Source organism: Glycine soja, chromosome 16, assembly GCF_004193775.1.
Source record: "Glycine soja cultivar W05 chromosome 16, ASM419377v2, whole genome shotgun sequence".
In the NCBI taxonomy this organism is placed as follows: domain Eukaryota; kingdom Viridiplantae; phylum Streptophyta; class Magnoliopsida; order Fabales; family Fabaceae; genus Glycine; species Glycine soja.
The window spans coordinates 21141902-21157080 of NC_041017.1; the positions used below are offsets into that span (position 1 = coordinate 21141902).

The following is a 15179-nucleotide window of genomic DNA, read 5'->3' on the forward strand; positions in this document are numbered from 1 at the left end:
ACCCTTGCAGACTTTGACAAATTGTGAATAAAATTAATATGGATTGAAATCTGGAAAGTAATAAATGTATTTCTAATCATCATTTATGTATAAATAGTAGGACATATATCATATGAGAATCATTTTAAGCAAGAATGAGAATGATTAATCTCAACCATCATATTAAAATGAAAGGTCAAGATTAAAACATTTTAAATTTAAATTAAATTTTCATTTAATCATAAAATTTTCATAAGATATACCAAATAAAAAATTAACTATCTTAAAAATTTAATCTATAACGTCCTAAAATATCTCAAACATATAATCACCATGATCATTACTGTCACCATCTCAACATGATTGTTGACATCGTCGGTGGTGGTGATGGTGATGATTGTGATGACAATTTTGACATAAATTAGATAATTAAGATATTTAATTTTGTATTTGATAAATCTTTTAAAGATTTTATAGTTAAATATGATTTTAACTTGAATTTAAAATATTTTAATCTTAACTTTTTATCTTAGTCTAAATGTTGGAGTTAATATTTTTCATTTTCATGTGAGATTGTCGTTTTCATATAATATATCCTCCAAATTATAAATATACAAGTATATAAAAAAAACTCTCACAATTTGATTGAAAGTGGTTAGAAAATTCTAGAAGCATCAATCTATTGTTTGCATCTCTAACTAGATATCTATGATTAATTTTTCATAAAGACAAAAGTTCAAGACCCAATTAAAAGAAGAAAAAAATTAAGAACGTAAATGAAATTTTTGTAAAGGTATAGGAGTCTGCGGATCAATTTAACTTTGTTTTTATTTGTAGTTTTTTAAAAACTACTATGAAATATTTTCAAAAAGTAAATCCTAAATACTAGTGGGAGAAAAAATTAAACAGTATACAAGACATAAGTAATGGAAATTTCAAAATAAAAAACTATAATAACTTAAAAACATTCTAACTTCTAATTTTAAAACTGAAAAAAAAATTCTAGTTTTTAAAATAATTTTCTCATTTTTTATTTTATTTTTTAAAAAAAGACTTCAATAGGAAACTGAGCAGTTAAGCTCCCCATGCTAAAGGAAGTCATGACTTTATCCACCAAGGCTTTCCGTTTCCAAAGTATTGTTACTTAATTTCTTTAAAATCTTTTACTGGTTTAGAAATTTAAAATCTGACAAGATTTTTTTTTTTTTTTGCTTACTCTGTATTCTCGTTAGTCTCAAATCACCTCTCTTTCACTAATCATCTTTTTTCTTTTATTAATACTTCTCTCTATTAATTAATTAACGAATGAATATTTTAGTCAAAATATAAAACTATTTACATTAATTAAATATTTCACAATTAGTATAATACATTAAACAATAGTAAGGAGTACTAAAGTAATTACTCTGCAAGGGTGGCAAAGTTCGAATTAAAAACATGACATTTCCCCTTTATTGTGTCATTACAACCTGTTGAGCACTCCACATAAATGAAAACCTTCTTATGAGACAGACGCATCCGCACAACTTTAGCCAAATGTAAAACTGACAGTATCTCCCCAAAAAAAACATATCAAACCCGTAATAGAAACAAAAATCATCACCAAACGCATCAGGGACAGAGGTGCAAACCCAATATCATCATTAGAAGACTTAAAAATATTGATCATCAAAGAATCTCCAAAGTCAGCAAATACTTCTCATCATCTCACCCGGCAACTTTTCTTGTCAAACTTCTTTCAGATGGAATTTGTTGTCCGGACCTGAGCATGAAATTTCCAGATTCAGAAATCCAATTGACTCCAGCCTTCATGGGAGGCGGACGGGTTTGTCCTAAGGATTGTCTTCGAGTACCAATCGACATATTAGCCAACTTCTCAGCTGTTTCTGAAACCCCACGAGCAGTCCTCCCCTTGTTTATAGAAGCTGCCAAACAAACATAACCTTTAACCTTATTGCTAGATTATTGAAAGCCTCCAACACATCTTCAACTATATAAATACATAACTGCTTCAGGGACCAGTTAAACATTTATCATCTATAACTATTAATGATGGGAATTACCCCATTTGGTATATACACATTTTCTTGACAGTTTTACCCTTCATCAGTTAATTCTTTTTTTTTAACAACCTCCCCCACTACTTTTTAGTTAGTTACTTCTTGTCCTTACTTTTTTTAAATTTCTAAACCTTTCTCCTTTTATTTTATTTTTATTTAAAATATATAGAGAGACATGCCTGTCTTCTCCTAGGGAATGAATAATGACTTTATGTAATGATGCCTAATAATTGGCTTAAATGACAGTGGTTATTATAGGACCCATATAAATATTTAAGTTCTGTTTTTTTTTAATCCTCCCATGAAATGAGTGCCAAAAAATATTGGACAAAAGTGCTTACTTGGGCTGCCTTTTCCTGGTAATCGATATTTTGATTGTTGAGTAGTCTTCAATGATTTCTTGCTCTTAATTCCATCCTTCATAAGAAACAGAAATATCATCACAACAAAATTAGAGAAAAGAAATAATTGATGCGTGAAGTACATATCAGTCCAGCACAGTAAAACCAAAAAGAAGCTACTCTATTGAGTGAGATCGTGAATTTTTCTTAATGTCTGGCACCAGATATTCAACGAGTAAAAAGAAGCATGGGTGGGCAACAGATACTCAATGAGTAAAAAGAAGGCATGGGAGGGCAACAGATACTCAAATGAGTAAAAAGAAGGCATGGGTGGGTGGGTGGGTGGGGGGTGGGTTAGTAAGCAAAATGGAAAAAGGACAAAAGTAGAAATCCAGAACAACTCACCTCATTTGCCATATCCAGCTTCCTTTGCACACCTGTAATGTTTATAAATGAATGAGTATCATGTTCTGTTCACATACCATACCACACATCACAAGTCCAAATATTTTGGGTATATCACAAATGATTGGGAAATAGGGAGAATAGAATTTCAAGAAAATGAATAAAATGGAGAAATGCATCTAGGTGTCGTGTGATAGAAATGTATCACTCAAGTTTAAGGAAAAATTTTACCACACAGTATGACTTGCAATGTTGTACAGAGGACTGAATGCTAGGTAGTAAAAACCCACCAATAAAAAAAAAAAAAAAAACAACTCCACATCAAAGAGATAAATATCATAGATGAGTGGACACACAGACAAGACAGGATTAGAAATAGCATTGGAAAGCAAGTTGGGATTAAGCACCTATTATGTAACTAAAAGATGGTAAAATCTCCACTAACGAGTAGATACAACATAGAATAGTCCAATAATTATAGAGGGAGACCAATAAAAGCCATAGGCCAGACCATTAAAGATTTAGATTTAGACAGTTCATCTATAGAAATTTACAATATGATATTATGAGATGTTTGATCCATAGGCTATTGATGGTTGTTACTTTGCTTCCATCATTGAGATACAAGTAGCAATTTAAATTTAAACAATGTATTAATATCTGATAAGAAACTTTCCCAGCTTAAACACCAACAGATATTTCTAACCATAAATGAATAATATGACTCAGATCTACAGATGCCAGAATAAAAAATATGCAGCATGCATTTAACCTACAGATGGCTGAAACCAATTATATCACCTGAAGCTATAGAAGCTTGTAATTTCGGGGAACTAAAATTGTTGGTGATTTTTGTATTAGGCAAAGCACCAGAGTATCTCTTGAGGCCCTGCCGATCCAGTGATCCCCTGGTCCCAGCTGCGACAAAAAAGACAACTAGTTTAGAATCCCCTCCAGTGGAACCATAGGTCATTTCTTATAAAAACAATATAAATAAATCAAGTTACAAACCAGATGGTGGAGTTCTGGTTACAGCTCTGGTGCGAAGGGATGGAGGGATGTAAAAGCAACTCTGAACAAATTAAAAATCATAAACATTAAAAATCTACTTGTATAAAGAAAAATATAGTTGTGATTAAATGATAAAGAAAATTTTAAAAACCTGATCCCAAGTATGGATCAGTTAAAAGACAAACCTGAAAGAAAGGATGTTGAAGAGCCTCTGCTGCTGTTGGTCTCTTGCAGGGATCCCATGAACAAAGTGACTACAAAAAAAGAATTCAAACAGAAAAATGAACACGTAACATTCTATTAGTTGAAAAAAGGGGAACAAGAGTAAACTGTTAAGTAAAAAAAGTAAAACTACTTACTGTCACAAGGCTGATTGCATCATCACTTCTGGATGGGATCAGTGTAGAGAGATGTACACTAGCAAGCTGCAGAATTTAAATAAAAGGAAGTATTCAACAGAAGATAGTGCCCGTCTTAATATACATAATATCAATAGACAACAATACAAGGGGCTAAAAAGACTAAATATAAGACTCTGATATTATCAAGCACCCAAGTTTAAACAAATAAAATAGAATGTTTTAAATTACTTCAAATTCCACACCTTGCATAGTAGCTAGCTCGCCTACCCCAAAGTTGACTATAAAAAACAACACCCGAGTTAAGAAAACCTAACCTGTGGAAACTGATAGTTGATATCCCTGGCAAGTTTGAGTCCATCTGCCCAAGATTCAGTGGTTGGACTACCTATCACACTGCATATTTTGTAGATCTCATCTGCTTCACTGCATGTACAGCCATGGAACACGTTAATTTCCAGCCTGGTCACTTAACAGGATGCTGTAGACCACTTTTATTTGCAAAATAATAGTGACTACAATTTGCAACAAAATAATTTGCAAAATAGTATTCAATCATATACGTGGCCTGGTAACTTATTCAGAGTTGTTAGAATCGTCGGTTTAAGGCCTAACTCAACCCTACAAAGCTGGCTTGTAAGATGAGGATTGCTCCCCACTTATATACTCTATCTTGGGACTATCATCTTTAGCCAATGTGGGGACTTAAACACAGCTCCTTTTGCCCTAAACACACCTCATCAAAAAAAAAAAACACCTCCTTTTGCCCACAGCTACATGCCACAATTCTGGGACTTCAACACACCCCTCTTTGCCCACAGCTAGCCACCATAACTAAGGTGGGCCAAGGGTGACCACAATTAAGGTTGGCATTCCAACACTCCCCCTCATGCTCAAGGCTACCTGCCTAGAGCATGATAAATACAAGGGGCCCACTAATGGATCTAGGATATGCTCTGATACCATCTAGGATGTGGATTTGAGTTTAACACAACCCCCCCCCCCCCCCCCCACTTATATATTGTATTTTGGCATTATCTCTAGTCAATGTGGGACTTCAACACGCCTGCTTTTGCCTACAGCTACCCGCCACAATGTTGGACTTCAACACACCCCTCTTTGCCCACAGCTACCACCACAACTAAGGTGGGCTAGGGGTGAACGCAGATAAGGTGGACTTTCCAACAAGAATGAACCCAGGAATCAAAGATTTGTGAATTCCTTAATCAAGATTTATTGGTTTTATCTAACTAAAATACAATCATATGGGAAGTTAAGTGGAGAGAAGTTATTACCTGGAACCAGGGAATAGAGGACGCAGAGTGAACAACTCAGCCATTATAGCACCCATTGCCCACATATCTGCAGATGAAACAAAAAAGATAAATGTACAGTACTCAACACTTGTCATCAATTCATCACTACAAGGAATGCATTGTCTAGACTCTAGACCATAATCTTTTGGAAAACATAAGTCACCATAAATGAAAATTATTCAACATCAGATGCTCACCAACTTTAGAGCTATATAGATGGGACTGAAGCAGGACTTCAGGAGCACGATACCTAATCAGAGGTCATGACACATTATTTATTAAATTAAATACATATAACATAGTGCATTATACATTTACAATAATAATAAAGTATTGAGTTGACAAACATACCACCGTGTGGAGACATACTCAGTATATGGTGGTTGTGAACTGATCTCCCGGGCTAGGCCAAAATCAGCAATCTTGATGACACCCTTGGTGACCAGCAAGTTTTCTGCAAAACAAATCATACCTCATGTCAAAACAGCAAAATTTTGCAGCAGAGTAAGAGAAATGTGCAATAGACCAGATATCTAATCTGAATTTGTCTCGTGATATTTCAATTCAATTATCCAGCAAACTGCATTCAAAATATATGTTTCGAAATAGATAACAAAATGGAAAACTTTATCAATAAGAGAATAAAATTCTAGCAACATTATATTATATTATATAGTATATACATTCTATGTTATATAATACAAGTGAAACCCAACTATTTTCATCATAAACCCTAAACACAAATGCACAATTATAAACAAGTACCAGGCTTAAGATCACGATGAAAGTATCCACGCTGGTGCATGTAAGCTAAACCTTGGAAAACTTGAAAACACCAATTTCTAACTTCATTTTCAGAAAACAGCTTTTCCCTGTTTTTCACAAGTTGATACAGGTTGTATTCCTGCATTACCCAAAATTGACTTAAAACAGTTAGTATTAGGTTTTACATAGGCCACCAATATGCCACAAAATCCAGACACTCACCATGTACTCAAAAACAAGGCACAGAGTGTCACATTCTCGTATAACTTCCTTCAGCTTCACAATATTTGCATGATTCATTTTCCGTAATGACTGCCATAGTAGAAATTAGAGAATAAATATATGCAGAAGCAAATAAAATGTGAAAAATAAGGCCAAGGAATGCTGAAAAGGATGCAACACCTTGACTTCTCTCAGGTTTACACACTCCTCCCAAGAGTAATATTTCTTTTTCATTTTCTTGATTGCAACCTGTAATATTAGGACAAATTAGAGAAAACACACACAATGTAACTTCGCGTATCATTCTACTCTAAACATACTTACAACTTCACCACTTTGCTTATTAATGGCTCTCCAAACACTCCCAAATGTTCCATCACCAACTTCCTTAATTAACTTGTACCTGTGTTCACGGAAGGAAGAAAAACCTTAAAGATATTTGACAGTAAAAAAGAGGGGTATAGTAACTTCAGGCTTCTGCAACAAATACTCACCTCTCCATTTTCCCACAGAACCCAATGCAGCTCTTATTCAAAAAGCAATTGCAAACAAACAAAAGATAGATGGCATTTATCTCTAGCAGATGATGCCAAGAAATGGGTAGAAAATGTTAACAGATATTATATGGTCCAGCAAATTCCACTGTCAATTTTCTGTCATGGCAATAAACTAAGAAACATAAACTTTCTGATGTAAGCGCAGCAGAGCCTTATTGATTAATAGATCCACAGCTTCGTAGTGGTAGCAGGATGCATGTGGTAGAATCAAACAAGTCCTGGAGAACATACTAACAATTCCCAGCTCCAACCAAAAATGATTGATCAAAGCAACATCAATCTTCAGCTAAATTCATAATGACCCAAGACTTGAGGACTTCAATAATATCCACTTCATCTAATATACATAGATTGTTTCAGAATTTTCTGGTAAATAATATTTTGTCACCACCAATATCCATAAGAAGCAACAACACAATGATGGCCAATAAGTACTGTCTGCACTGTTTTAACGCAATCTCTTATCTAATAATTGAGAAGCAGGCAGCATCCAAAATTCACACATCAATTTATATACTTCATCCCTGTAAAACAAAGAAAAGGTTGAGTTAAACTTTAGTAAGTTAAAACAGTTGAAGGCGTATTCAAGTGTTCCACTATTCCCTGATGGATCTCTTACCCCAGAAGCGGATTTTTCAGATGTTTCAACTTGATGTTGGGTCAGGAATGCACTGTCAAAGGAACACTTGTTAAGAAACAACACTTTTATAGGTTTTCGCCAAAGACAAATAACTTCTTACTTGTATATGTTCCCTAAAGATGCAGCACTAGTCTCAGAAGAAACAAGCATTAAGTGCACTGTGCTGATCCTTAAAGTAGAACAGAAAACTAGGTGCAATTAACAAAGGAAACCAGAAGATAATCTCCAAAGATGAAGAATCTGCGGTCAAGCACTTCTTGGAATGAAAGCAACCAATTCTGGAAGCAACTTGGCAAGAAACAAATTCTTTCCATGTCTCAAAAAATATAACAAGAACCTTAAGATTCAAAGCCTGATCACCCTACAAAAGGAAAATATGCCTAACCTCTGATTAGAATAATAATAATAATAATCTAGAATGCATAATGCACTAATTTGCATGTCTAAAATTGATATTAATGTTAAAATGTATAATTAAAAAAATATAGACACATCTACAAAGCTAGATTCCAGACATCACCACACGCCAATTCACCAAGTAAAAATTGCACACAAAATTCCACAAAGAGCCTCAAAATTTAAAAATTGTTCACATAGGACAGAGAATAAAGCGTTTGATTCCACCTCAAAGACAAACCCATCTCCAATCTTTAACTAATATCCCAACATAAAGTTAAAGAAAAACATCAAAATCCAATCCAATGAATCCCTAAAACGAATCACATTCTCGGCAAAATCCTACAACCAGCGCAAGAAGAACGCAAAGGAAAGAACAATCAGTACCATTCGAATCAAGTCATAACTCAATAAACCAGATGGTTCATCGTGCGCCAATTCACTAAACAAACAAAGCGCCCATTAAATTCCGTACACAGCATTGAAGTTGAAAACATCTAATAATAACATTCAGACTCGGTCAGAAGCACAATAAAAAAATAAAAAAAACCAATCTCGAATCCAAACCCTAATTAACCCTTAATTAAAGAACATCAAGAAAACCAATCCCAACCTCCTTTGCAAAAATCCTACAACAGCGAAATCAAATCCCAAATCATGAAACGACAACCATTCCACAATCAATAAATAGGGATTTTGAATTAAAAAAAACATCTCTCGTAAAATTCAAGAATGCTCAACGAAGTGCAATATGATAATAACGGAATCGAAAGAGACAAGATTGCAAATGAGATCGGATCGGATCTGAAACGAAGGAAGAGAAAAAGGAAGAAGAGAGGAAAAACCTGAAGAGGTCGAAGGAAGAGGACCGTCACGAAGGACGGGAAGAGGTGGAATCCAGAGTTTCCCTCTCTCTCTCTCTCACTCTCTCTCTGAGACAGCAAATCCAATAAAGCCAATATTTCCTATATTTCCTACCCTCTTTCTCTCTTTATTTTGTATTTTTCCTTCTCTCTATCTATCGCATCACCAAACTCCCAATATTTCTCTGAGTAAAGTACACTTCAATATTTATTATTTTAGATATTTTAACATGTAATAAGATAAATGTTTTTTGAAAAAAAAATATTTTTAAATGTTTAAATTATAATAAAATTCTAATTAAAATTTATAATAAATAAATATCGTTAAATGTATAAATAAATTATATTTTTAAATTTAAAATTCTTGTATAAATTTTTTAAATTATTAATATTTAAAAAAATATTTAAATTTAATTTAGAGATAGAAAACAAAGATAAAAATATAAAAAAAATAATACGTGAAATAAATAAAGATTAAATCAAATGTCAAATATACAAATAAAGATAGAAGGGTGATAGCTTGAAATGACACAGAGAAAACAAATAATTAGGTGGAAAGATAATACGTGAAATATTAAGAGAGAGGAGAAATGAAATATCGAGAATATTATTTAACAAAGCAGGATTGTATATTTTGTTGGTAAATATTTGTGTTATAATTTAAAATTTATAAATATATATTACTTATATTAATTGTTGGTAAATATTTGTGTTATAATTTAAAATTTATAAATATATATTACTTATATTAATTCTATTTTATAAAAAAATATTTATTTTAAATTTTCTTAAGATTTTGTTTTAATGAGTCAACTAGTTTATTACGTTTGTTTTGACAATTATAGGTTGATTTCTCCAACAGTCATATTTCCAACAGTCATATCTTATTTTGTTGCACAAGGTGATATGTGCCTATATATATCTCTTTCCTCTTTTTTCTAAAAGATACATAGCAATGTTGATTTCTTTCTCCCAAAATATTGTCTCTTTCTTTTCCCATAAAAAAATTTATTTTTTGAGAGCAAGAGCATGCGTGTTCAAAACTCTTGTGAAGCACTTGAATTGAAATATGGATCTGCTGAAAAAGGTTTAAGTCAATACTCTTGTGAAAAAATGATTGAGTTTCAAATGATTGATGAAAAATCTATTTCAGATCAGATCCATGAATTTGAAAACATTGTTTATGACATGAAATTAAAAGGAATTGTTTTGCCTGACATCATGCTTGTGGCTTTCATGATTTCAAAATTGCCTTCTTCGTGGACTGATTTTGCTCAAAGCCTGAAACATAAACATGAAGGTTTCACCTTTGATGATTTGCTTATCTGTCTCCACATTGAGGATAAAACACCGTTCATCTCAAAAACACTTGCAAAAATCTAATTCTCACTCTAAGGCCTATCTTGTTGAGAGCTCTAGCAAACCTTTCTCTAAATCCTTCAAAAGGCATGGGTTTAACAAAAATAAATTTTGTAGAAAGCTTCTTTTTCTAAAAATAAGAACAATGCTTTTAATAACAACAATAAGTCTAAGGATAAAAATTCGGGGAATGAAATTTTTTGCTTTGTTTGTGGGCGAGCTAATCATTTGGCTAAGAATTGTTTTCAATGTCATCACCAGCCTACGTCTTCCCCTAAACCTCAGGCTAATGTTGTTACCACCAGTGCTGCCTCTGATTCCCCATCTGACAGATACCATGTCACTAGCCCTGAGTTAAATTGTGTTTTTAACTCATATGGTTGGTTTATAGACTCTGGGGCTAATGTTCATGTGTGTGCTGATAAAAAACTATTTTCTTTATATCAGGAATCAAGCACACGTACTGTGAGCATGGGGAATGGGAGTATGGCATAGGTGTTAGGAGAAGGTCAAGTGAAGCTAAAGCTATCTTCAAGGAATTTTCTTGTTCTAGATGGAGTTTATCACATTTCTAATATTAGAAAAAATTTAATAAGTACTTCTTTGTTAGTCCAACAAGGGTACAAGGTTGTTTTTGAATCCAATAGAGTTGTTATTACGAGACATGGTGTTTTAATTGGTAAAGGCTACATTTGTGATGATTTGTTTAAGTTAAGTCTTATGTCTCATTCTATTAATAAAATATCCAATATTTCTTCTTTTGTTGCAAATGTTGAATGTTCTAATATGTGGCATGCTAGGCTAGGACATCTGAATTTGAATTCTATCAAAAGAATAATGTCTCCTAATCTTATTCCTAAGGCTTCCATTGATTTAAAACAAAAATGTGAAACATGTATTCAAGCAAAGCAACCTAGAAAAAGTTTTACTACATGTAGTGAAAGAGAAACAAACTTGCTTGAATTGGTTCATAGTGATGTATGTGATAGTAATGGTGTGTTAACACGTGGTGGTAAGAGATATTTTATTACTTTCATTGATGATTTCTCCAAATATTATTATGTGTATTTAGTTAATCACAAAAGTGAATTGTTTGATAAATTCAAAGTATATAAAACAGAAGTAGAAAATCAATTAGAAAGAAAAATTAAAATTTTACGTTCCGATAGAGATGGAGAATACACATCTTTAGACATGAGTAATTTTTGTGAAATGCATGGTATTATTCATGAAGTGACACCTTTGTATGCTCCTCAATCTAATGGTATTGCAGAAAGAAAGAATCGTACCTTGCTTGATATGGTGAATGCTAAGCTTGTAAGTTCTGGTTTACCCAGTAATATGTGGGGTGAAGCTTTGTATTCTACATGTTATATTCTTAATATAGTGCCTTATAAAATTTTTGAAAAAACCTCTTATGAGCTATGGAGAAAAAGAGAACCAAATCTGAAATATCTTAAAGTGTGGGGGTGTCTAGCAAAGGTTAACATTCCCATTAATAAGAAAAGGAAAATTTTACCAAAAACTGTTGATTGTGTTTTTGTTGGATATTCTCTGCATAGTACTACTTACAGATTTTTGGTAGTTAATTCAGAAGTGTCTGAAATTTCTAATGATACTATTATTGAATCTAAAGATGTCACTTTCTTTGAAAATAATTTTCCTTTGAAAAATAAATTGTCTAAATCTGTTTTGTGGAAGCAATGCCTTCCAAGAATATTTTGATGATGTCAAAGAATCAAGAGTTAAGCAAGTTCCAAAGAATTAGGAGTAAAAAAGCTTCAAGAATCAAGTTTCAAAGAATCAAGATTCAAGAATAATCAAGTCTCAAGATTCAATCAAGATTCAAGAACAATCAAGATCAAGATTCAAGACTTAAGATTCAAGAATCAAGAGAAGACTCAATCAAGATAAATACTAAAAAAGTTTTTCAAAACATTGAGTAACACAAGAATTTTTCACAAAATCTTTTACCAAAGAGTTTTACTCTCTGGTAATCGATTACCAGAAGGTAGTAATCGATTACCAGTAGCCAGCATTATTTTCAAAACTGATTTACTAAGCTGTAATCGATTACCATAATCATGTAATCGATTACCAATGTTTTAAAATGTTAGATTTCAAATTTCAAGAGTCACAACTAGTGATAAAACATTTTCAAATCATTTTTAACTTGTGTAATCGATTACCAGAGTTTCTAAACGTTTTGATTTTCAAAATTTAAACATGAAGAGTCACATTTGTTGATGTGTAATCGGTTACACCTTGATGGTAATCGATTACCAGTGACTGATTTCGAAAAATAAATTTCTAAAAGTCACAATTCTTAAAGTGACTTGTTTCTGAAGATTTTTTTCAAAAGTCACAACTTTTTAAGTGACTAGTTTTCAAAAGAGTCACAATTTTTAAAAGGTAACTAGTTTTAAAGAAATTGCCAAGAGTCACAAACTTTAACTTTAGTCATCAAATGATTAAAAATATGTGACCATGGCATGAATTTTATAACAAGTTTTTTACAAAAATTTCTGATTCATTTCTCAACTTCTTTCTAAGAGTTTTTGTTCAATACTTTCTCTTCCAAGAAAAATTCATTGTTCAAAAACTTGTGTTATTCTTCTTCTTCATTCACTTATCCCTTTGCCAAAAGAATAGAAGGACTAACCGCCTAAATTCTTTTGTGTCTCCCTTCTCTCTTTCCAAGAGAATTCAAAGGACTAACCGCCTGAGAATTCTTTTGATTCTTTCCTTCCCCTTAAACAAAAGATTTCAAAGGACTAACCGCCTGAGATATCTTTTGTTTCCCCTTACAAAGATTCAAAGGACTAACCGCCTGAGAATTCTTTGTCTTAACACATTGGAGGGTACATCCTTTGTGGCACAAGTAGATGGTACATCTACTTGGGTTGTTGTACTGAGAACAAGAGAGGGTACATCTCTGGTGGATCAGTTCAAGTGGAGGGTACATCCACTTGGTTGTTCAAAGAGAACAAGGGAGGGTACATCCCTTGTGGATCTTTGGCTTGTAAAGGATTTTACAAGGTTGAAAGAAATCTCAAGAACCGTTGGTTTCTTGGGGACTGGATGTAGGCACGGGTTGTTGCCGAACCAGTATAAATCTTGTGTTTGTCTTCTTCTTCCCTACACTTCTTACTTTACGCTATGTACTTTTAATTGCCGCTTTACTTTTGGTTAAGTTATTGTTCTTTACTTTCTTAACTTAGTAGTAAAAGCCTAATTGAATCTAGTAACATTAAGAAGGATAAATTTTAATTAGTCAAGGCACATTAATAATTAATTCAACCCCCCCTTCTTAATTATTTCAAGGCCACTTGATCCAACATGTGGCACTTCTTGTTCTAATTTGTCATCTTCTAGTAATACTAATAAGGACATTGTGTTTGAACCTAGGAGGAGTAAAAGATCTAAAAAAGTTAAGGATTTTGGTTCTGAATTTTGCTCTTTTCTGCTTGAAGATAATCCTAAAACTTATGGTGAGGCCATGAGGTCTATTGATGTACCTTTTTGGAAAAAAGCTATTAATGATGAAATGAGTTCTCTTAAAATTAATAAAACTTGGTTTCTTACTGATCTTCCCCCTGGTTGTAAAAGTATAGGTTGTAAGTGGGTTTTCCGAAAGAAATTAAGAACTGATGGATCTATAGAAAAATTTAAGGCAAGACTTGTTGTGATTGGGTGTAAACAAATAGAAGGTGTAGATTTCTTTGATACATATTCTTCTGTTTCTGAAGTTACAATCATTAGGGTTTTAATTGCACTTGCTTGTGTTTTTAATTTAGAAATTCATCAAATGGATGTAAAAACTGCTTTTTTAAATGGTGAATTAGAAGAAGAAATTTATATGAGTCAACCTGAAGGCTTTGTAGAACCGGGGAAGGAAAAGAAAGTTTGCAAACTTGTTAAATCTTTATATGGTTTGAAACAAGCTCCAAAGCAATGGCACGAAAAGTTTGATCAAGTTGTTCTTTCGTATGGTTTTCAAATCAATGATAGTGATAAATGTGTGTATGTGAACCAATTTGATGATAGTGGATTTGTCATTTTATGTTTGTATGTGGATGACATATTGATATTTGGTAGTAATATGCAATTCATAAATGATGTGAAGTTTTTCTTGTCTATAAATTTTGATATGAAGGACCTTGGTCCTGTAGATGTGATTTTGGGTATTAAGCTTATAAAGAAAAATGATGGCATGATTTTAACCCAATCACACTATGTTGAAAGGCTATTGAAGAAATTTAATTATTTTGATGTGAAACCTGTTTCTACTCCTTATGACTCATCCATCAAGTTAAAGAAGAATTTTGAGTAAAGGAATTTCTTCACATAAATATTCTCAAATTATTGATTCTTTGTTGCATTTGACAAACTTCTCTAGGTCTAATATTACATATGCAGTTGGTAGATTAGGAAGGTATACTAATAATCCTGATAATTCTCATTGGATTGCATTAGAAAGAGTTTTTAGATACTTAAAAGGAACCATTAATTATGGCATCCATTATACATGTTTTTCTACAGTAATTGAGGGGTTTAGTGATGCAAATTGTATTTTTGATTATGATGAAACTAAATCTACAAGTGGTTATGTTTTTACTTTAGCTGGTGGTGCAGTATCATGAAAATCTGCTAAACAAACTATTATTTCACGTTCTACTATGGAAGTAGAAATTATTGCTTTAGATATTGCTACTAGTGAGGTTGAGTTTCTTAAAAATTTGTTATGTGATTTGCCATTGTTGAATAAGCCTATACCTCCAATTCCAATGCATTGTGATAGTCAAGTTGCTATATCTAAAGTCATTAACAAAAATTTTAATGAAAAAAGAAGACACTTAAGAGTGAGACATAAATCTATCAGAAATTTAATTTCTCATGGTGTCAT

At 32.6% G+C, this 15179-nt stretch overlaps 1 protein-coding gene across 2 annotated transcripts; it reads right to left on the bottom strand.

Moving 5' to 3' along the window:
* Positions 1-1319: 1319 nt before the first annotated feature.
* On the bottom strand, positions 1320-9052 carry LOC114390116 (cyclin-dependent kinase F-4-like). Of its 2 annotated transcripts, none has more exons than XM_028350797.1 (19): positions 8897-9052; positions 7756-8016; positions 7635-7686; positions 6953-7539; positions 6783-6861; positions 6639-6707; positions 6459-6548; positions 6237-6375; positions 5823-5925; positions 5669-5721; positions 5451-5517; positions 4473-4581; positions 4156-4221; positions 3982-4050; positions 3797-3857; positions 3587-3703; positions 2786-2817; positions 2381-2456; positions 1320-1904 (listed from the first exon to the last, which is right to left on the bottom strand). In XM_028350797.1, the coding sequence occupies exons 4-19, from the start codon at positions 6958-6960 to the stop codon at positions 1687-1689; spliced, it is 1356 nt and encodes a 451-aa protein (XP_028206598.1). In that variant the 5' UTR covers positions 6961-7539; positions 7635-7686; positions 7756-8016; positions 8897-9052; the 3' UTR covers positions 1320-1686. The 2 variants fall into 2 exon arrangements, with proteins under 2 accessions (XP_028206598.1, XP_028206599.1); XM_028350798.1 differs by having other exon boundaries at positions 7756-8035; positions 8897-9014.
* Between the last annotated feature and the right edge of the window lie 6127 nt (positions 9053-15179).

Coding starts and splice junctions, on each gene's coding strand:
- LOC114390116 (XM_028350797.1), bottom strand. Junction 5,926..6,236: donor TCATCGTGATCTTAAGCCTG/GTACTTGTTTAT, acceptor TTTGTTTTGCAG/AAAACTTGCTGGTCACCAAG. Junction 4,222..4,472: donor TCAACTATCAGTTTCCACAG/GTTAGGTTTTCT, acceptor TAAATTCTGCAG/CTTGCTAGTGTACATCTCTC.